This window comes from Xenopus laevis, chromosome 9_10S (assembly GCF_017654675.1).
Source record: "Xenopus laevis strain J_2021 chromosome 9_10S, Xenopus_laevis_v10.1, whole genome shotgun sequence".
Classification (NCBI taxonomy): Eukaryota; Metazoa; Chordata; class Amphibia; order Anura; family Pipidae; genus Xenopus; species Xenopus laevis.
In genome coordinates, this window is record NC_054388.1 from 48,270,308 (window position 1) to 48,290,950 (window position 20,643).

A 20,643-nucleotide genomic window follows, 5' to 3' on the forward strand; every position below is an offset into this window, starting at 1 on the left:
TAAGGGGCAGATTCATTCAAGGTGAATTTTCAAATGAAAAAAAAAAATCGAATTTCAAGCTATTTTTTGTGTACTTCGACTAGGGAATAGTCCAAATTCGATTTGATTCTCAAAAATTTTTGAATATCGAAATTTATCATGTACTGTCTTTTTAAATCCAACCATTCGCCATCTAAAACCTGCCGAATGGCTGTTTTAGCCTATGGGGGACCTCGTAGAACCTATTTGGTGGACTTTGAAAAATCGAAGTTTTTTTGGGGGAAAACTTCAAATCGAAACGAATGCGCTATTCCTTCGATTAGAACGATTCGAATTCGGCCGAATACGGACCTATTCGATAGAAAATGGACCTATTCGACTTAATTTCGGTTGGTCTTTTTGAATTCGAATTTCGACGTTTTTTCAATTCAAAATTCGACCCTTGATAAATATGCCCCTAAGACAGACCTACTGCTCAGCCCTGCAAGCGTAAACTCTCTACTAGAACAGAGAATGTTAAGGAGACTCCATACTGGATGGCCATGGGTTAACCCTGCTGCTTCTCCCAGATATGATGTTCTGTAGTAAAGCTGCATATCCCAGAGTTTATTTCCTGGAGAAGTGAGTGGAAATGTGTCTTTATTTGCAGAAATATAACAAAACTTATTTATTGCAAATGCCCTTTAGTCTGCAAAATGTTTGCATTTGTGTTTCAGTAAATTCTGCATTTCTGCGTGACTGATTTGAGGTACTGGGTCCTGAGTAATTCTGTGATTCAGTGATGGATTAGATACAACAGGGACTGACTGAAAAGACTGGTGTCAGAGAACCCCCTATATGGATTAAATGTGTTTAATGGGGGATTATCTTGTTGTGGCCTGAAACCTGCCAATTTGTAGTGGATTGGGTTGTCTGGCAGGTTGGGCCCATGGAGGTCCACAATTCAGCCAGTCACATGCAACTGAGATAAACATGATCCAGTTGTATGTCTTGCTTCTGGTACTGATCAGGGGGACTGTTTCAGTGGTACAACATATGGGCATGTACATTAACATTTTGTTCAAGGGTTTAAAGGGAAATTAATAGTGAAGTAAATTTACTTTTGCCTTTATTTAATTTTCTTTCTGCATGTTTTAATTATCTAGCTTTTTTTTATTTTTTTTATTTTATGGTTGCTGTTCAAAGTGAATATGGCAACTAGAAAGGTATCACATAATTGAATATCATATAAATGCATACCGATATCCCACCTAGGTGCCAGCCCTTTTGTTTTGGGCACATATTATGGCTAAATGCACTAGATTTATTGTCACTGCATTGTATGGTGCAAAGTTTTGTGCTGGTTTGAAACAACAACAATTATACTGCAGTTCTGGGAAATATTGCACTGTGGCCCGAAAACGTGGTGGACTGCACTCAGCACTTTACATTTATACAATTAGTAGATGTAGAATGAGATGAGTTGTAGTTCAGCAACAGCTGGAGGGAGCTGCTTAAGGGCTCTTACACACGGGCGGTTTTACCTGCGCTCCCCTGCATTGCGCTTTTACTTCCGTTTAGTTGCAGGCGAGCGCAGGAGTAAACGCACTCAATTTTTGTAAAGGGGGCAGTACTCACACAGACGCATGTAAGCGCCAAACGCAGGTGCTGAGTTTGGCACATAGATGCGTCTGTGTGAGTATAGCCCTTTCACAATTATTGAGTGCGTCTACTCCTGCGCTCCGCTGCGACTGAACGGAAGTAAAAGCGCAACGCAGGGGAGCGCAGGTAAAACCGCCCGTGTGTAAGGGCCCTTAGGAGATCAGACCCTTACAGATATGCTCACTAACGTCATCGTTTTAATTGGATTTGCTGAGATTTAACCTGTGACATTCACTTTGTTTTCTGACTTCTGCTGTTCAGAGAAGGCAAAATAATCTGTATATTAGATCTGGTGAATCTATAGCCCTCTACACCCACCCAGCATACACTATTAGACACATATGTGATTAGTTAGACATGCTTCTACCATACTGAGAAATGGCTCTTTATCCCCTACAAAATATATTCATGTCTAACAACGAGAACTATATCATCTCTATGGCACAATATAAACTGTGTTGTGTCCTGAGCAACAGACTAAAGGTGGCCATACACGGGCCGATAAAAGCTGCCGACAGACCGAGTCGGCAGCTTATTGGCCCGTGTATGGGGGCCCCCGACGGGCTTCCCCGATCGAGATCTGGCCGAAAGTCGGCCAGATCTCGATCGGATGGGATTAAAAATCCCGTCGGATCGCGGCCGCATCTGTTCGTTGATGCGGTCCCGCGATCCGACCGCCCGCTTGCGAACGCTAGGATCCGATCGTGTGGGCATATCGGAGGGAGATCCGCTCGTTTGGCGACATCGCCAAACGAGCGGATCTATCCATGTATGGCCACCTTTAGTTATTCAAGTTTACAATTTCCATCATGTCTCCAGCTGTCAGAGGGTGCAGGGAGTTCAGAGTTTACTAGTTATGTTTCAGAGTTACTCGTTATATCCACTGATAACATCTGGCTGGCTGTATAAAGTGAACAGAACTACTAAGTAAATCAAGTGTTCTCAGTAAGATAAAATGCTATGAAATAGCTGATAAATTGAAGACTTTTGAGTGTAAGCTCTGTGGGGTGGTTACCTCTATCCACCTTTGTCTCTTAAAGGGGTTGTTCACCTTTGAGATAATTTTCAGTATGATGTAGAAAGTGATATTCTGAGATAATTTGCAATTGGTCTTCATGTTTGCTATTTTTACAGTCTGGTTGCTAGGGTGCTAATTACCTTAGTAACCATGCATTGATCTAAATAAAAACTGGAATATGAATAGGATAGGATCTGAATAGAAAGATGAGTAATGATAAGTAGCAATAACAATACATTTGTATTTTTACAAAGGATCAGCAGAAGACAGCAAATAATTCAAAAACGATGCTAAATATATAATGAAGACGAATTGAAAAGTTGCCTGGGATTGGTCATTCTATAACATATTAAAAGCTAGTTTAAAGGTGAACCACCCCTTAAACACCTGACCCTCAGTCTTTCATGTAACTTGAGTATGTATAGAAATTGTTTGAATAAATTTTTTTATATTTGCTCACACGTTCCCTCCCATCTGTACCTTTTATATAGAATTCCAGAATAGAATAGTGCAGTGTTGTACACATACTGTATATAACGCTATCTAAATCCATGGTTCAATAAATGTATGTTTTGTTCATCCTGCACCCAAGCATGTAACCTAAACACACTTTTGCCTGTTATGAGGGCCGTATTAATATTAAGGCACCCGAGGGCCTGTGCCTATATAAATATTTTTTGAAATTAAAAAAAAAGTACAAATCGCCCAGCCTCTTCCACGAATTTCCATTGGAATAGAGATACAACTATACACATGTACAATAAACACATACAAATACATATGCTGTTCCTGTGTACAGGGGGGCAGACACAGATGGAGGGGTGACTAGAACAAGGAAGAAAGGCAGATGTAAGTGTATATAAAATTATGCAAACGGAAACAAAGAGAAAAATCAGAAAGGAAATACAGTTGGACCAGCTGGTTCTTTTTTGTCTTAAGCTGGCCATAAATGTAAAGATCCGATCGTCATCGTGAGACCACGATTATCTCGAAATGATCGTACGATCATACGAATTGTCCATCAACTAAAAAGACCATTTGCCAGGAAAACAAAGGGGAGCTGCTTGCTTGGCCCTGCAAACATAGATAGATTGCACTAGGACTGACAAAGATTTTTTAACCTGGCCGATCAATTTCCTGACAGATGTCGGCCAAAAAATCGTAAGATCTACGATCGTTCAAATCCCACTAACTTCACGATAATTTCGAAGGATTGGTCGGACTTTGCTAAAATTGGTCATTCCGCAAGAAAAATCTTTGCGTCTATGGGGAGCTTTAGTGTCTGAGCTGGGTCTGTGAATGGGACGGCTGCTGTGGGTCACTGGATTCACTTGCATAGAGAGCGCACTTCTCACGTTACATGGAAACAGAGGGTAACGTTACCCTGGGCAGGGAGAGAGCAGGCAGAAGCTCAGCAGGGGAGACAGTTTCATGGCAGCAGCCCAGACAACGCACGTGTCCTTTATTAGCCCAATATGTCAATATTCCTGCATCTGAATGGGACAACGGGGCGCTGAGGGGCTATTAAAGGTTATTATAGTGTCTAGCAACACAGCAGTATAATCAGAGCTGAACATAATTGTCCCACAATAGCTCTTGTAATTGGCCATCCTGTGGCCCTACAGATATTGCTGAAATACAGCTCCCAGTATCTAACAACCAAGCTGAACCTAATGGTAATACTGAAAAAATCTAATAATCAGTATGAATTATATATATATATATATATATATATATATATAGTTCTATTTATTATTAATTACATTTAGATATGTATATTGGACCCCATGGTAGATATCGTCTCTGCTGTACCCTACTCTCAGCTCTTGCCTCTTGTTTTTCTGTGAATTCACTTTTTCATTAGAGATTTTGAACTGCAAGTCAGATTGTTCTGCACGACCGAGAGGGAGCAAGAAATTCTGGATATGTGTCTATGTTTAGCTGCTATAGGGATCCACTAATGCAGAACTGTCCCACCCATCTCCCATGGGGCCCGGAAATGTCTTGTTGTGACCTGTCTGGGGACAAACCTTGATTGCCCCTAGGAAGGCAGGTGTACAGGGACTTTTTTTTCCCGGCTACTTAACTGCATTGTGTAGTGTTGGCAAACATTAGTCCCATAGTTACAGTGCATTCCCTGAAAATTGCTGGACAAAGAAGTGAAAATTTGTCTTTGCTGTATGTATCACATTTTGTTATTTGTGTTATCTACCCTTTATTTCCCTTAAATAGACAGTGCTGTATATGTCTGTAGTGTATATGTGTCTTAATATATTTGTATGCCCTATTGTTTCAGTAGTGTATTGTTTCCATCCTGTTTCCTATATTGCACCTATACCTACAATATTTAATGTCCCCCCCACACACACACACACACACACACACCATCCGTTCTTAATGGCTGACTTGTCCCTGGAATTTCTTTTAGGACAAAGCACAGGAATAATATCAGATATTTCATTTGCTGATATCTTGAGAACATATGCTGGTGTCTGATGACCTGTTATATGATTAATTACCACTCTGCAGGATTTGCAAGGGACAAATCCTTGAGATATAAATCATAGGCTTGTGGACATCTGTCCATGGCTATTTCTGCCCACAATATACTAGTAATAAAGAGATGAGTTATGCAAGGAAAGACAAATTATGAAGTTAACAACATGGCTGTGATTGTGTGGCATTCACTTATTACTGATCTCTTATTATCACTCATTATAAGGGATAAAGTACCCCTACCTACATTATAAGGATATCAGAAGTCAGGGATTATTTTACCATATAAAGGCACGAGGCTAGAGGTTGAGAAATCATAATACTCATGTATTATAAGGGATAATGTACCTCTACTGTACATTATAAAGATACTATAAGTGACTGGGGGGTTCTGTGACCATATAAAGGCACAAGGCTGGAGGTTGAGTTATATCTAAAACTCAGAGTATCACTCATGTATTATAAGGGATAATGTACCCCTACAGTAAATTATAAGGATATTACAAGTCACTGAGTGGCTCTGTGACGATATAAGGCCACAAGGGTGCTATACAGAGTATCACTCATATATTATATGGTATAGCGTACCCCCTACTGTAAATTATATGGATATTGGAAGTTACTGGGGAGTAGAAGACCACGGCATAAGGCTGCAGTTTCTTTCACCTTCAGTGACAGATGTAAAGATGCAGTAGACATTTGCCCTGAATCTACTAGATGGTAGGTATGAATAATATTAGGGAAGGGTTGAACATGATTTATGAGAATGTTTTTGTCCCTCAGTAACTATGATATCTTCATGTTGTACTGACTTACCTAGGCAGTTTGTGTCGCTGACGTTTTTACTAACAAAGTTGCAAGACTCAGGGCTCCTCGTTTATTAAATAACCAGTGATCCTGCGCAGCATTTGATTTCTGCTCTCACATTGCGATGGGAAAGATACCGATCCGGTGTTTTACAGTTTATTATTGAGAAGCAAAAGTCTGTCAAAGCCTACTGGGTGGGTGGGGGACGGGAGTTGTTTCTTGCTTTCCACTGTGTTTGTATATATCTCTGTGCTTTCTTTGTGCCCCCCCCCTCCCTTCATGAGCCATAGGAGCATATTTATCAGCCTTAAGTTGTGGGGCACATTTACGTTGACTCATGTTGGCCTAGCACATTCACTAGGTTTGGTAATTTGGTATTGGAAATATATTTAGGGGTCACAAATAGAGGTGACAGAAGAACTACCAGGGCAGTAGGTATATTAGGGCAAGATGGTTAAAATTGGACCAGAAGACAACTGTAGGGTAAAGTAGAAACAGTAGGGTATATGTGAGAGTCTAGAGGACAAGATAGAGTCAGTGGGCAATGGAAATGATGGGGTTAGTGGGACAAAAGGATATAGCTGGACAAGTTGGTTACAACACAGTAGAGTGGGATGTTCCTTAACCAAAATAATTTCCAATATAAACAAATTGTAGCGCATGAATTCCTCTGATCTAAACAGGAACCAGCAGTAGGAGAACAGGGTTGCTGTGACAATGAGGCAAGTTGAAAACATCACCTCAGGCTAGAGTCCTGCACGGGTCCATTTTTTTTTGGGACCCGTACCGGCAACCTGCAATCCGCAACCCGCATTCTTACCCGCTTGGAACCGCTACGCGACCCTACCTGCAAGTACCTTATCTGCAACCCGGGGGTAACCCGCGGACCCACTGCAGGACTCTATCTCAGGCAGCTCCTGCCTCAGAATTGCCCTTGTAGGAGACCTCCTATAATATACAGTCCATGAATAATCCAATCCTGATTCTGATTAATATTCCTACTTGCCGGTTGGGATTGCGGCTCAGTTTATCCCTGTAATAACATAAAGGCAAAATAAATTGGAAACTGAGCCCATTGAGTTGGTTTAATTAGATGTTTAGTGCTCTCTGTTCTGTACCCTGAGTGAAACAAAATGTACCCAGCACTGCGACTCCCCAGTCAATTTACCGAGAATCTTATTTATTTTATTATATTACATAGGAACAGCAGATAAAGCTTTGATTGGCTGATCCAATCACCCTATTTATTTGGGCTACTAATGTAATTAATGATATTATTTCTGTCCTTAGGGCAACCTTGCTCACAGTGCACATCTATTAAGGACCAGACTGGGATTCAAAATAGGCCCTGGCATTCCTAGTACACAGAGGCCTAAACAGCCCCACCAGCCCACTTAATAGTCACTTTCTATGGCATTTTACAGCAGCCCTTCTGGTATTTGCCATAACCCACAGATTGCCAGTCCGGGCCTGCTTCTATTGTTCCAAGCAATATCCAGTCACTTACATGGGATCACTGCTTTGCTTGTAACAGACCAAATGGACCAGGGTTGCTGAATGGGACCAGGGATTGTAGTACATAAGTCAAGGCCAGTTCCAAAAGTTCCCAATATTTATACAAAGTAGGACTGATAAGCCAGTTGCTTTTCAGCTTTTGTAAAAGCTCAACTCCTACTAAATGGACCTCCGCTGTCTGTGGGTGTTGGGAGCTATAATCCAAAGCTATATGGCAACAATGACATTAAATTTCACTGTCTCGTCCTACTGTCTTCATCTTGTCTTACTTGCTACATCTTGTCCTGTCTCGGCACTGCAACTTCATCATCATTTATCATTTATTTATATAGCACAGACGAGATACGCAGTGCTTTACCTTGGTAATAAGAAACAGGGAATAAATGGTGGAGAACAAACAAGGGTTACAGAGTACAATTGGATTAGAGGGCCCTATAAATTAGAGTTTACAAACTAAAGGTTAGGGTACAATTGAGACATTAGGATTTTAGAAACAATTTTTGATTTCTATGAATTCCCAACAGTTTTGCTAATGAAAGTGAATTGCCCTAGTCTCAGTTCTCCCAAGAGATATGCTTATCTTAAATAGTTACAATTGTTTCTTTGCTTATCTTAAATTGTTACAACATTATCCAAGTGCAGCTGCTGACTGTTCTGACTTGTTTTAATTAAGTTTCAGAAACTTTCTATCTTTTTCTCGAGTCGTTGCAGGAGATCAAAAAGAAAGTTGGGACATTTCTGTAAGAAACCCGGGACATCCATCCCAAGAAGTGTCCATAATATAAGTACTGTATAAAAGAAATTCAAACAGCACCATGATGAGGTCAGGGCAGAATCTGACCTTAGCATGTCTAATGACCCCTTCATCATAAACAATAATATCAGAGGTTTATTTACAGGAGAATAAATTGGGGTGGGAGTCCAAGGGATACAACAAAATTGATACAGGGAAATTTAATACCAGTGTTGCCCTATAGCTTTGGACTATAGCTCCCAGCACCCACAGACAGCGGAGGTCCATTATGTAGGAGTTGAGCTTTCACAAAAACTGAAAAGCAACTGGCTTATTAGTCCTACTTTGTAAATATATTGGTGCCCTTTAGAACTTGTCTTGGCTAATGTGCTACAATCCCATTTCCCATGCCCTGCTGCTCCCATTCAGTCAGTTACAATCCCCCCATTTAAATGGGATGGATGTATGTATTGTATAGGCATTCATATTGGTGGCTTGCTGGGGATGCTGGGAATTCATAGAAGCTGCAGCGCCCAAGGCTCCCCTGGTTCAGACAGACTGGACTTATTATATTATTGCTCCATTATATAATATCCATAGCTAATAGTGTTGCGGTGAGACCTCATGGGAGCTGTGGCCTTTTTATTAGAACAAATCAATTACAGTTTCATTGCTCTGGTAGAACATTTTCCTCTCAGCTGCTTTATACCAGCAGGGCCAGCAACTGCCTTGTCTCACACAGAGTAACAGTATGGTATGTCATATTTTTAAAGAAGATATTCATAAAATAATATGTGATTCTGAGCAGTGTTGGACTGGGATGCTAGAGGCCCACTAGAAAACTGTAGACCATGGGCCCACTTTCCAAACTATTATTTCTCCTCTCCTCACTTAACCTCTTTATTCTCCTAGTCTTTTATATCTACTTACTATGCTCTATTTTTCCATTATTAAGCCTAAGAAATAGTGAATGACCATGAAATAGGCCAATTGGTTATGAGCAAGAGGCCCACTGACACCTGGGCCCACCGGGAGTTTTCCTGGTATCCCGGGGGGCCAGTCCAACACTGATTCTGAGCAACTTTCCAATAAACATTTATTCATAATGTCCCATGGCTGCAGACACAATGTATCATCAGTCAGCTCTCCTCCAGCCAAGACTTCAATTCCCACAATGCTATGCATGCATCTATTAGGGTAAGGCCACACTGGGCGTTTTGGGGAGATTTGGTGACTAATCACCTCGTCTTTGCGGCAACTAATCTTCACAAACGCCTTCCCTCACTCTGCACCGGCTAAAATGAAAAAACGCCAGCGCTAATCACACGCGGCGATTCGTTTTCCGGAGTCGCCCGAAGTTTCCTCGTGAGGCAAAACACACAGTGTGGCCTTACCCTTATTCTACTTCACCTCAGTTCAGTTATGGCTGGACTACTAATATGGTGTTAAAATGGTATGAGTAGTCAGGGCCAGCACTGCAGAGAGCAACAATCATTTTTATTTCATATATACAGTATATATTTAAAATATATTGCCATTTTTTGCATGGGGGTCCCCATTAATGTAGCTTGTTATGCAGTCTTATGTGGTTACAAACAGGTCTGGTTTAGATATGTGAATACCAAGGGGTGCGGGGAACAGAGGGTGCTGCTTCTGGGTCTCTTGTGGCCTACTGGGATTTAGGAATTTGTAGGGGGGGATGTGGACTCAGCAGGGAGAGGGGTAATTAACATATCAACCTTTAATGAAGGTTTCACCACCTCCTGGGCACGAGTACTGCCATATGTATAAATCAGCCTCTCTCCATTGCTCTTGACATGTGTCACATTGGAGGGCGCAGCTGGGGCTGTTAAATGAGCGTGTCAGGAACCTGCAGGGGCCCGTTATGATCCCCTGTCTGATGTGTCTGTTTCTGGCGAGTGAGAACAAGTCAGGTACCAAGTAAATAGCAGAACACATTCAGGGCTAGAGAAGGACTGATCTGGCTACTAATAAAATGGGTTAGAATATTTCCTAAACAGTGCCGGAACCAGAATTAAACCAAGCACTGAGGAGAATCTGGTCAAAGCTGAAATAATCCCCCACTCCCCAAAACTCAGTCTCTGTTGATGTGCGTCCCAGGGAAAATCCTCTGTGCTTTTCAGACTACTTGGGAGTCAATGCCCTGTCCCTCGTTTTCAGTTGCACATTTGGTCAGTGTACCCCCAGCTACGTTAGTTACTGGATACATTATAGCACAAATAAATGCTATTTGTGATGAGAATTATCCTCTCATCATTCTGATTATACCTAGGGCTGCACGAGTGTCTATCCCGGAATTCCTCCATGTCACTCCTAGGGTTGGGCTTCCAGGGAGCACACAGTTATCACCATCATCAGTTTCTTAATGTCAGCATTAGCTTAGAAAGCTCCAAGCCAAGGACAGTTGTGGGGAGAATATATTGGTTCCCACATACATGATGTTTCCCAGGATCTGGTGTTGGAAGGACAAGGACAGTGCGACACTGATAAATTTGTCTATTAATATCTGAAGGTGATCCGATAAACTTCCTGCACCCTGGGATTCCAATAGCTGGAAGTTCACTGTCATTAATAAATCGTGCAAAAGTGAGAGGCAGCTTCTCAGGGCCATGGCTGAATAGTGCGGATACCCATATGGTCCAACTTCTTCTAGTGTTTCAGATGTCCGGAGGGGGGTTGTTGGGAATTGTAGTAGTCTTTTCCTAACACCCTGTTTTTTAATCTTGGATCCACATATTTTGCTAGGCTAAAGCTCTCTGCATTCTTCAATTTATGAATGAGGGCTAAAGCATTCTAGGAGTTGAAGGCCAACAACATCTGGGGATGCTAAAACCATTTTGCCATACTATACTTAGGGCAGTGAGTGGTACACAAGAAGATTTTTTAGACACGGCTGCGGGTGACAAATCTCCGAAAGATGCCTCTATATTGTAATAGGAATTGCTGATTGCTAAATCAACCAACATTTCCTCTGGAGGCATCTTCAGGCGATTTAGTGATCAGTTGTGTTATATTTTGGTAGCCGAGGATGAGTAAAGTATAACAGTGCTTTTATTAGCAGGCTCTCATGCAGCCATTACACAACAGTAAGCTTTCACTTTTACTTTTAAGCTGTCAGGAAGTATGCACAGTATAAATCTGGGCACAGTGACATCTACAGGCTATTTGTATAAACACCACAAGTTGGGCATACCAACTTGTTTATCTCTGGAGGCAGACACAGACCTCAACTTCACTGGACAAATTCTAAGCCTTAGCCAAGGGGCGGCATTGTGCCATCCTCATGCCCTGACTTTGTTCCACAGATAATTGTCCATTTCACGTGTAGGCGCCTCAGAAACCCACCACACTCAAACACTGGGCACAATCAACTGATGGCAATGAACCTTTGTGCTGCGTTGTCCCCAGGAACAGCAAAAGACACTGGGAGTTAACAGGGAGTCTTATTTAATGTAGAGAAAGGTTATGCAGAGCTGCCATTAGCCTCACACATGCTGCTTTATTATAAGATGACCTTTACCAGACGTCCAAGCAAAAGGAATAAATGAGAGATCTTTTATTCTCTGGCATTGGTGGGACAGAGATAACGGGTCTGATTCTGGTCATTATGTGCCTTAAAGGGCAACTCTCCTCACATAATAACCCCCTTTTATTCATTCTCTTTAGTTGTGCTGTTATTTTCTGTGACAGAAGAGGAGATTGTATTGGGGGAGAATGTCAAGATTTATGCATGTTAGTGGTTTTGTCTGCTCTGCGCCAGCTAAGCTTTCTTATACCTCCCACTCCCCTAGCTAAACCAGTTCCAAACCTTGGAGCCTTTCAAGCAAAAAGTAATTTATCTTGCCACGTGCCTTGTGAGACCTGACTGCCAAGGACAAATGTTGAGCCCTATTATTTACAATCTAGCATATAGTAAATACAGAGACTGGAATTGTCTCTTCTCCCTGCATAGTGGGGCAGACCCTGCTGCTTTTCTGGTGTGAGGCAAAGAGTTGCCAGGTTGTGGTGCCCCTATCATTTCATTTTCCTCACATTACATGATCATTGCTCCCTGGGGTACCATAAATAGAGCCCTGAGCAGCCCCACTCATCACTGCTGCATCTGCCTCTTTCATTTCATGCTCACAACCTTCTCCCAATACATTACATTGTGCAGGGGGCCAAGTGACTCAATTACTGAGCACTAATGATAGAAAACAATATAATAACATCACTAAATGCCTGGTAGACGCTATTTAAAATGTTGGCGCTGCAACAAGGAACCTGGTGCCCGAGGAATTAACAGACATTGTTAGCTGAAAATGTTATAGTGAAGGACAGAGACTGTGCTAATTAGAACATCACACACACTTGCTCCATGACTGGACCTATGCAGGAAATAACTATTAGTGTCATTTAAAGGGGAAAAAAATAGAGATTATTGTAAATTTTTCTTTCCTTTTGTAAACAGAACAGAATGAGGAATCATGTGGGAGATTTTAATTAAAGCTTTTCCTACAACCAGGGCAGGAACTAGGCGTAGGCAGAAGAGCCACTTGGCTTGCCTAGGGTGCAATGGTGGGGGCGGGCACTGGAAAGGTCTAAGATTCGGTGAGATTTAGTCGCCCGACGACAAATCGCCTCTTCTTCGGGCGACGAATCGAAATCACCGTGGGATGGCACTCAGAGCACTTCGTTTTCCGAAGTTGCCTCACAAGGAAACTTTGGAAAACGAATCGATCCAAGTGCCAGTCCGCCGGCATACCTTCCAACTGTCCCTTTTTCGGAGGGACAGTCCCTCTTTTGACAGCTCAACCTGCAGTCCCTCATTTGTACTGGAAAGTCCATATTTTCTCTGCACTGAACAGCCATAAAAAGAAACAAAGTTTCTCACTTAAAGGGGACCCGTCACCCAAAAAAATTATTCAAAATCCTATTTTATCACATTAGTCAAGCAAAATGAACTTTAATTACACTGTATAAATTATTTGAATCTTGTTTCCTTCAGTCTGGGAATTCAAAATGATAGCAAGCAGGCAGCAGCCATTTTGTGGACACTGTTTTTAAGGAAAGCCTTGCATCATCTCAAATCTTGTTTGTATACCAGAATGGGGGACCTGATGTCCATTCTCATTCACTGGCTGCACAATTAAATGGTGAAGAGAACGAGGGAATGTGGGGAGTGCAGTGACATCTAGGAAGTGCTGAATGGAAAGTGAAAGTAATTGTCTGCCCCGCCTCTATGCCACTGGCATAGAGGAGGGGCAGACAATATTTGATTGACAGCTGAGATTTTTAAATGAGCTTACAACAGCTATGAATGCTTTAATAAAAAATAGAAATTGGATTTCATGTTTAATTTGAAAAGGACTTTTATTATTCAGATTTTTGTGTCTGGGTGACAGGTCCACTTTAATTGGCTTTTAGCAGAGAGCACAGAACAGGTAACAGGTGCAAATAAGATACTTTGTAACAGTTTTGAGACACAAAAAAAAGTTAAGATAAGGAGAATTATTTTCAAACTTTCATAACCTGCCAAATTTTGTAAAATAAACATGGTAATCAGGGGGTGTGACCACAGAAAGGGGTGTGGTCAAAAAAATTGCTGCGCTACGTGCGAAAAAAAAATGTTGTCCATCTTTTTATTTCCAAAATGTTGGGAGGTATGCGCTGACGATTTAGATTCTAGCTAGTGGGAAGGCTTTTCGGGGAGATTAATCGCCCGAAGAAGAGGCGATTTGTCGTCGGGCGACTAAATCTCCCTGAATCTTAGCGTGTGCACTTTCCCTAAAGGCTTAATAGGGCGATGGCCCACTTTCCAAATTTTTTATTCCTCCTCTCCTCATTCAACCTCTGTATTCTCCTAGTCTTTTATCTCTACATACTATACTCTATTATTCTATTATTAAGCCCCTTAAAGGAATTGTTCAGTGTAAAGAATAAAAACTGGGTAAATAGATAGGCTGTGCAAAATAAAAAATGTTTCTAATATAGTTAGTTAGCCAAAAATGTAATGTATAAAGGCTGAAGTGATTTGATGTATAACATGTCAGTCAGAGCACTACCTGCTACTTTTCAGCTCTCTTGGTTTACACTGACTGGTTACCCTGGTTACCAGGCAGTAACCAATCAGAGACTTGAGGGGGGGCCACATGGGTCATATCTGTTGCTTTTGAACCTGAGCTGAATGTTGAGGATCAATTGCAAACTCACTGAACAGAAATGTCCCATGTGGCCCCCCTTCAAGTCGCTGACTAACTCAGAGTTATAGAGCTGAAAAGCAGGAAGTTGGATCTGGCTGTTTTATTAGACATCTGTTCACTCCAGCCTTTATATATTACATTTTTGGCTAACTAACTATATTAGAAACATTTTTTATTTTGCACAGCCTATCTATTTAGCCAGTTTTTATTTTCATGCTGAACTATTCCTTTAAAGAAACAGGGAATAACTAGGAAATAGGCCAAAAGGTTAGAAGCAAGAGGGCCACTGACCTGGGCCCAGCTGCAGTTTTCCTGGTATCCCTGTGGGCCAGTCCGACACTGCTCCTGCCATCAGTGCTTCAGCCCCAGTCCTTTATCTTATTGGTCCCCTAGTGCAGTGATATTTGAGCTTGTATCCTTGTAAGAAACCCACATGGCTGAGTTAATTATTTAAAGGACCAGCATCACATTCTGCGTTTAGCCTGGAAACAATGCATTCAGAGTAATGAATGAAAGTATTTTATCTTTAACTGGGCATATTCCTAATACTCACGGGCCTCCCTGCTGCCTCCCAGTCATGTGACTCATGCTCCCTAGAAAGTGAGTGGTCTTATATCCCTTCAATGGCTTGTTTGCACAAGGAAAGTGGGGCAAGAAAAAAACAAAACAATGGATATGACTGGAACACCTTTTTCTCTTTTCTTACCTCCCAGGCTATAAAGCAATCCTTAGCGATTTTAATAGGAATAACTGATCATGTGTCAATGAAAATAAATCCTGGGATTAACTTTTCCTTTAAACCCGCACAATGATGGGACATCCCATTTAAAGAAAGGCGTGTGTGGGTGTGCACTGGTGCATAGGAGAGTATTGGGTTCATTTACATGGGATTCCTATCATGCACAAACAAGCTTGCAGGCTGATAACAACAAAGAGCCCATCAATCATTGATGAGTTTCTTGCAATTATGTCCTGGGCAACTGGGAATCACTGACACAGGGGCACAAGCTGAACCCAGATACATGTCGTGTGCAGCTTGATCCTCGGTTACTGCTAGGGTTGCCACCTTTTATGGAAAAAAATACCGGCCTTCCTTGGTATCCACCATAATTTTTACCGGCCAGGTGGCAACCCTAATTACCGCTCACGTCCCATATAATAATATAATAATGTGAGTTTCAGTGCAACACGGGAGGGACTCAGTGGAGTGGGTGCAGCCAGTGATTTATCCTTCCATTTCCTGTAAACACAATATGCTGCGCTTGCACGTCTCCTTCCTAATGCACTAATGTTACAGAGAGCGGGGGCAGGAGGGGAATAGGTGGGCTGCAGTTCTCTTCCCTCTAGGCCCTGTGCAATTGGTTAGATACTGCAGTATGTGTTAGAGAGCTGGATGTTGGGGTGTCAGAATGGGTGACTGCTTTGGGTCTTTATGATTTAAGGGCTCTGCATAGCAGCAGCTTTAGGTAGAGAGATAGTAAGTTTACAGAATGAGGGGCACAGAATGAGGGGCACAGAATGAGGGGCACAGGGAGCACTCACGTATTATGGCGAAAATATGGTGGATAAATAGTTGGATATCAGTTTTCCCAGGTTCCTAAATGTAAGTCCAGTGACAAAGTGTGGGCATAAAATGAGTTCTATCTGAAGGATTTCAATAAAATCAATCCCAATATTATGAAGATGAAGAATTGTTTTATTTTACCCTTACTCTTCATAGACAAAGGTGGCTACACACTAATAGATCTGCTTGTTTGGCAATTGGGTTGAACTGATCGTTGGCCCAAGGGCTGCATGAACTAACCAATGTGGTCTATGATCCAATGGGAATTTTAAGCCTGCCTGATCGACATCTGGCTGATTTTCAGCTACATATCGATCACGGAAGCACGTCAGAAAGCCCCATTCACTGGCCAATAAGCTACCAACCTGTGTATGGCCACCTTTAGGCTAGCACACAGATATCTGCTTAAAGCACAGGCAGCACAGAAGCTCATAGTACAGAGAAAATTATATGCTTTTTATATTGACTGTAAAGCTTAGCACACTTATCAGTCCGTGACCTGATACTACAGATTCTATTGGGAAGGCAGATATTGTTATCTGTCTTTGCATTGACTCTATAGATGTATTGGGGAAGGCAGAGCTCATAATCTCTCCTTGCACTGACTCTATTTAATGGGGAAGGTGGAGCTCATTATCTCTTCTTGCACGGACACTATAGATTCAATGGAGAGAGCAGACAGTACAGATATTATTGGGAGGGTTGCACTCATCTGTTTTTGCACAGACTCTATAAATTTAATGGGGAAGGTGGAGCTCATTGTCTCCTTGCAGACGGGGCTCATTATAATGAGCTCAGCTCAGTATCTCTCCTTGTGCTGATTCTGACTTCTGTCTTGGAGTGAGACAGTTGTTGATTTATAGTGAATATTGAGCTTAACTAAAGAAGTTGGCTAGAAATAGGCTTCAGTATCATCCCAAGGTCCAAAAGCCCTTTAGCAATAAACATCTGCTCTCCCAAACATGCCCCTGTAGCTCCCCATCTATTTTTCTGCGGATTCACTGCACATGCTCTGTGCTGCTGTCACTTATTAAGCTTATGGACTGAATCAAAATATAAAGTTTACATAGAATAGGAATGTTGTAATATAAAGCTGTTTAATAATAAAAACAGATAATTACTATATGGCAGCACAGAAACAGTCCAACTAGCGTGAGAATCTAATAATCAGCCTTGTGTAGGGTTGCCACCTTTTTCGGAAAAAAATAGCGGCCTTTCTATATATTTATCCTTTTTCCCTATAAATAACATTGGGATCAACCATAATTTTTACTGGTTAGGCCGCTAAAATACTGGCCAGGTGGCAAACCTAGCCTTTTAGCATCAGCTTATATTAGAGGCAAACCTTATTTTCTGCTTGATAATTTATGACGACCACTAAGCTTAGCTGCTCAGAGCCCACTGGGCATGTAATTGTTGCAGACACTTTCCAAGATGGTGACCCCCTGAGACAGGTTTGAAGTCCTGGATCATTGCTGCTATTGTGAAGCTGAAACTGAAGGCTGGTGCAATAAGTTCATTACATAAAATATGGCATTTTTAGCCATATTTAATTTCATTTTAGTTCTCATTTAAAACAGAGATACCTTTACAATTTTGAATTCCAAATATATCAAGTTTAAATTCATATAAACATCATATTTCCTGCCAGGCAATAGATCTTCTGCCTCTCCCTGGGTGCCCCCTAAATCTGTTATTTATGGAATGGACTTTGTGGCTGTTAAAATAACGTCTCTTTCTTCTCTCATAGGATGTGCTTTATAACTGGGCCACCAGCCACTTCCCCCCTGGCACCCCTATAAAGCTCTCCACAGAAGAGAATTCATGTGAGTACTAGTGGGATACGTTGCCCTCCAAGGTACGGACTCTGAGCACCATCAAACAGCTCCCCAGATCTCTCCTCCAGCATCTGCCTGTAAATTCCTCATGCCCATCTGCTATGACATACATCCCTACTGCTGAACATCCCTGGCCCATTGCTCAGCTCTGCTTCAAACATGGCTTAAAGGAGCTCTCGTCCTGCAGCATGGACCCATTAAAGGGCACAGATACTCATATCATGGGAGGGGATTTCCATCTGCTGCAGACATGTTACACAGGTAACACAGCAGTAACCAGGCTGTATCGGAGCCTGGAGAATCTACACTGGACTTCCATTTCAGATGCAGCTGTTTACAGTCATTTTAGAAGCAGGGACAATGATTTTATTCTGCACTGCAGACAACCCAGGCACACGTCAGGAGGGAGCACATTAGCTCAAAGCATGGCAGAGATAAGTGAAAATGCCATGGTGAGAGCTACAGTTCACAAATACCTGGCTGGGCCTCCAATCTGCAAAGTGCAACAGTGGCTGTTACCTACGGGAGATGACAAGGCCTCACCTGAAGGTGCCAAGAGAGATCTGAAGGAGAAGCTTAGAAATCACAGCTCCAAAATGGCAGAACCACACAGGCCAGTGCGACCACTTACTTGCCTATCTAGTCACACAGAAGAGCAGCGGCCTCTCCAGCTGCACATAAGCAGTATCCCCTGTAGCCCGGCACTCACTAACAGCACAATGCCAGTCACAAGGCAATGCACATGTACTTTTCACTACAGACCGAGCCATGAATACATCAAACAAGAGGCCTTCAGAAGGCTTCAACTCCGGAGACAAAACAGCTCTCCCAACCTGACCCTCCATCAGAGAGAGAAGGAGAACCGGGGAATGGTGAAGTCAAAGACATCTGAGTCTTTCAGGGAACAAAAACAGGGTACTGAGAAGGAATGGGAACCAGCGGTGCAGGAAAGAAAGCACAGCAGGCTGTATATACCAACCTTTGAAGAATTTAAAAAGATGCACAACAAGGAGAAATGTCATCCTTCTGAAACTGATACTAAGTATCCTTCAAATGAAAAGACTATAGGTGGCTCCCTGCTCATTAATGAAGACTCATCAGTCCAAAGACTGGATATCTGGTCAAGAGACACTGATATACAGATACCTTCAGTTTCCCATAGGAACCATTGGCCTTGGTTGTACAAGGATAAGTGTGTCTCTAAGGTTGTGCAAAACTCAAATAGCTTGTCCACTGGTGACTTCTTTTCTGTGGTTGTACAGAAGTCTGCTGATTTGTCTACCAGGAACTGTAACCCTTCTGGTTTAACCAAGAGAAATACTGCCTCAGGAGCTCAAATTTTTTCTGGCTTCTCAACAGGAAACCAAATATTTTCCTCTACTGGGAACCTAGACTCTATGGTAGCACAAAAATCTACCAATTTGTCCCCTGGGGACTTTTATTCTGTGGTTGTACAAAAGTCTGCTGATTTGTCCACCAGGAACCATATGCAAAACTCCACTGGTTTATCCACCGGAGGCTTATCTACTGGTAACCATTATGCTATAGTAGCACAAAAATCTACTGGACTCTCCTGTGGGAACCTTGACTCTATGGTAATGCATAAATGTACTGGTTTGTCCTCCAGAAACCATATTTCTAAGGAAGTGCAAAGCCCTACTACTTTATCCAATGAAGACATTGACTCTGGAATGTTGCAAAATGCTACTGATAACCTTGACTCTTTTGTGGTAAAAAGTTCACCTTATTTGTTCACTATGAACCATGACTCTGTGGTAGTGCAAAACGCTACTGATCGATCCACTGGCAATGATGACTCTGTGGTAGGGCAACATCTTACTGGTTTGTCTTGTGAGAGCTATGACTCTATGGTAGTGCAAAACTCTACTGCTCTGTCCACTGGTAATGAGGACTCTATGGCATTGCAAAACCTTACGGGTTTGTCTACTGGAAGCCATGACTTTGTGGTAATGCAAAATTCTACTGATTTAGCAATGGGAAACAATGACAGTGTGGTAGTACATAACTCATCTGGTCTGTCCACTGGGAATCATGACTCTACTGACTGCAAGACTAAAACGGTCTCTCATGGTCTCTCCCATGGACACAGTGACTCAATCCAAGAATCAATGTCTGTGCTTTCTGTAATGCATGTAGATCTTCACCAGTTCAAACTCCCTTCAGGAGGGAGTGGTAATTCCGGCAGGACCCCACTCATAGCTCAGGATGATTCATTAGAAGCCAAAGGACACCCAACTACATACAGCTCTGCATTCCCAGCTCCCATTTGTTCCAGCCCCTCTCCAAGGTTTCCTTTGCAGTCTGTGACCCTACCCAGTCATAAAGGGGAGCTTATGAGATGTGAACATCTTGTGTCCAATGGCAGTAGCTCTAGTGGATTCCCCAACATTGCTGGTCAGTGTGTAACCTCTGAGCCTCCATCTTGCTGTCCATCTTTGCTTTTAGAAGCAACTGATCTAGCTGGGTACAGTGCCAAGCTGCAGAAAATGAAGGATGGACTCATAGGATCAGCTCTGGACCTCATAAAGAAAAGGTAATGTTAGTCCTTTAAATGGAAACTATAGCCTCAAAATGAATACTTAAAGGAGAACTAACCCCCCAGAGAAAAGCCCCTCTCCACAGCCATCAAATGAGCCCCTTCTCTGCTCCCTCCCTGCAGAGACTATTTCAATAAATGGTGTAGTAAATCTGACATATATAAGCAGAAATGTACAGCAGAACTAGCCAGCACCATCTTCTGAATCTTAGTGTTCTTTTCCAATCAGTTCGGCAACACGAAGCTTGCTGGCGCATGTACAGTTAAAAGGGATTACTTTCAATTGCACATG

General features: G+C 42.1%; 1 protein-coding gene across 1 annotated transcript in view; it reads left to right on the top strand.

Annotated features, from left to right (window-relative positions):
• Positions 1-20,643, top strand: part of LOC108702891 — a 30,683-nt gene that overhangs the window by 853 nt on the left and 9,187 nt on the right. The window contains exon 2 of the mRNA XM_018238660.2: positions 17,707-20,348. Within this exon, the coding sequence (XP_018094149.1) occupies positions 17,896-20,348 (2,453 nt within the window). The 5' untranslated portion in view covers positions 17,707-17,895. The remainder of the gene's footprint in view (positions 1-17,706; positions 20,349-20,643) is intronic.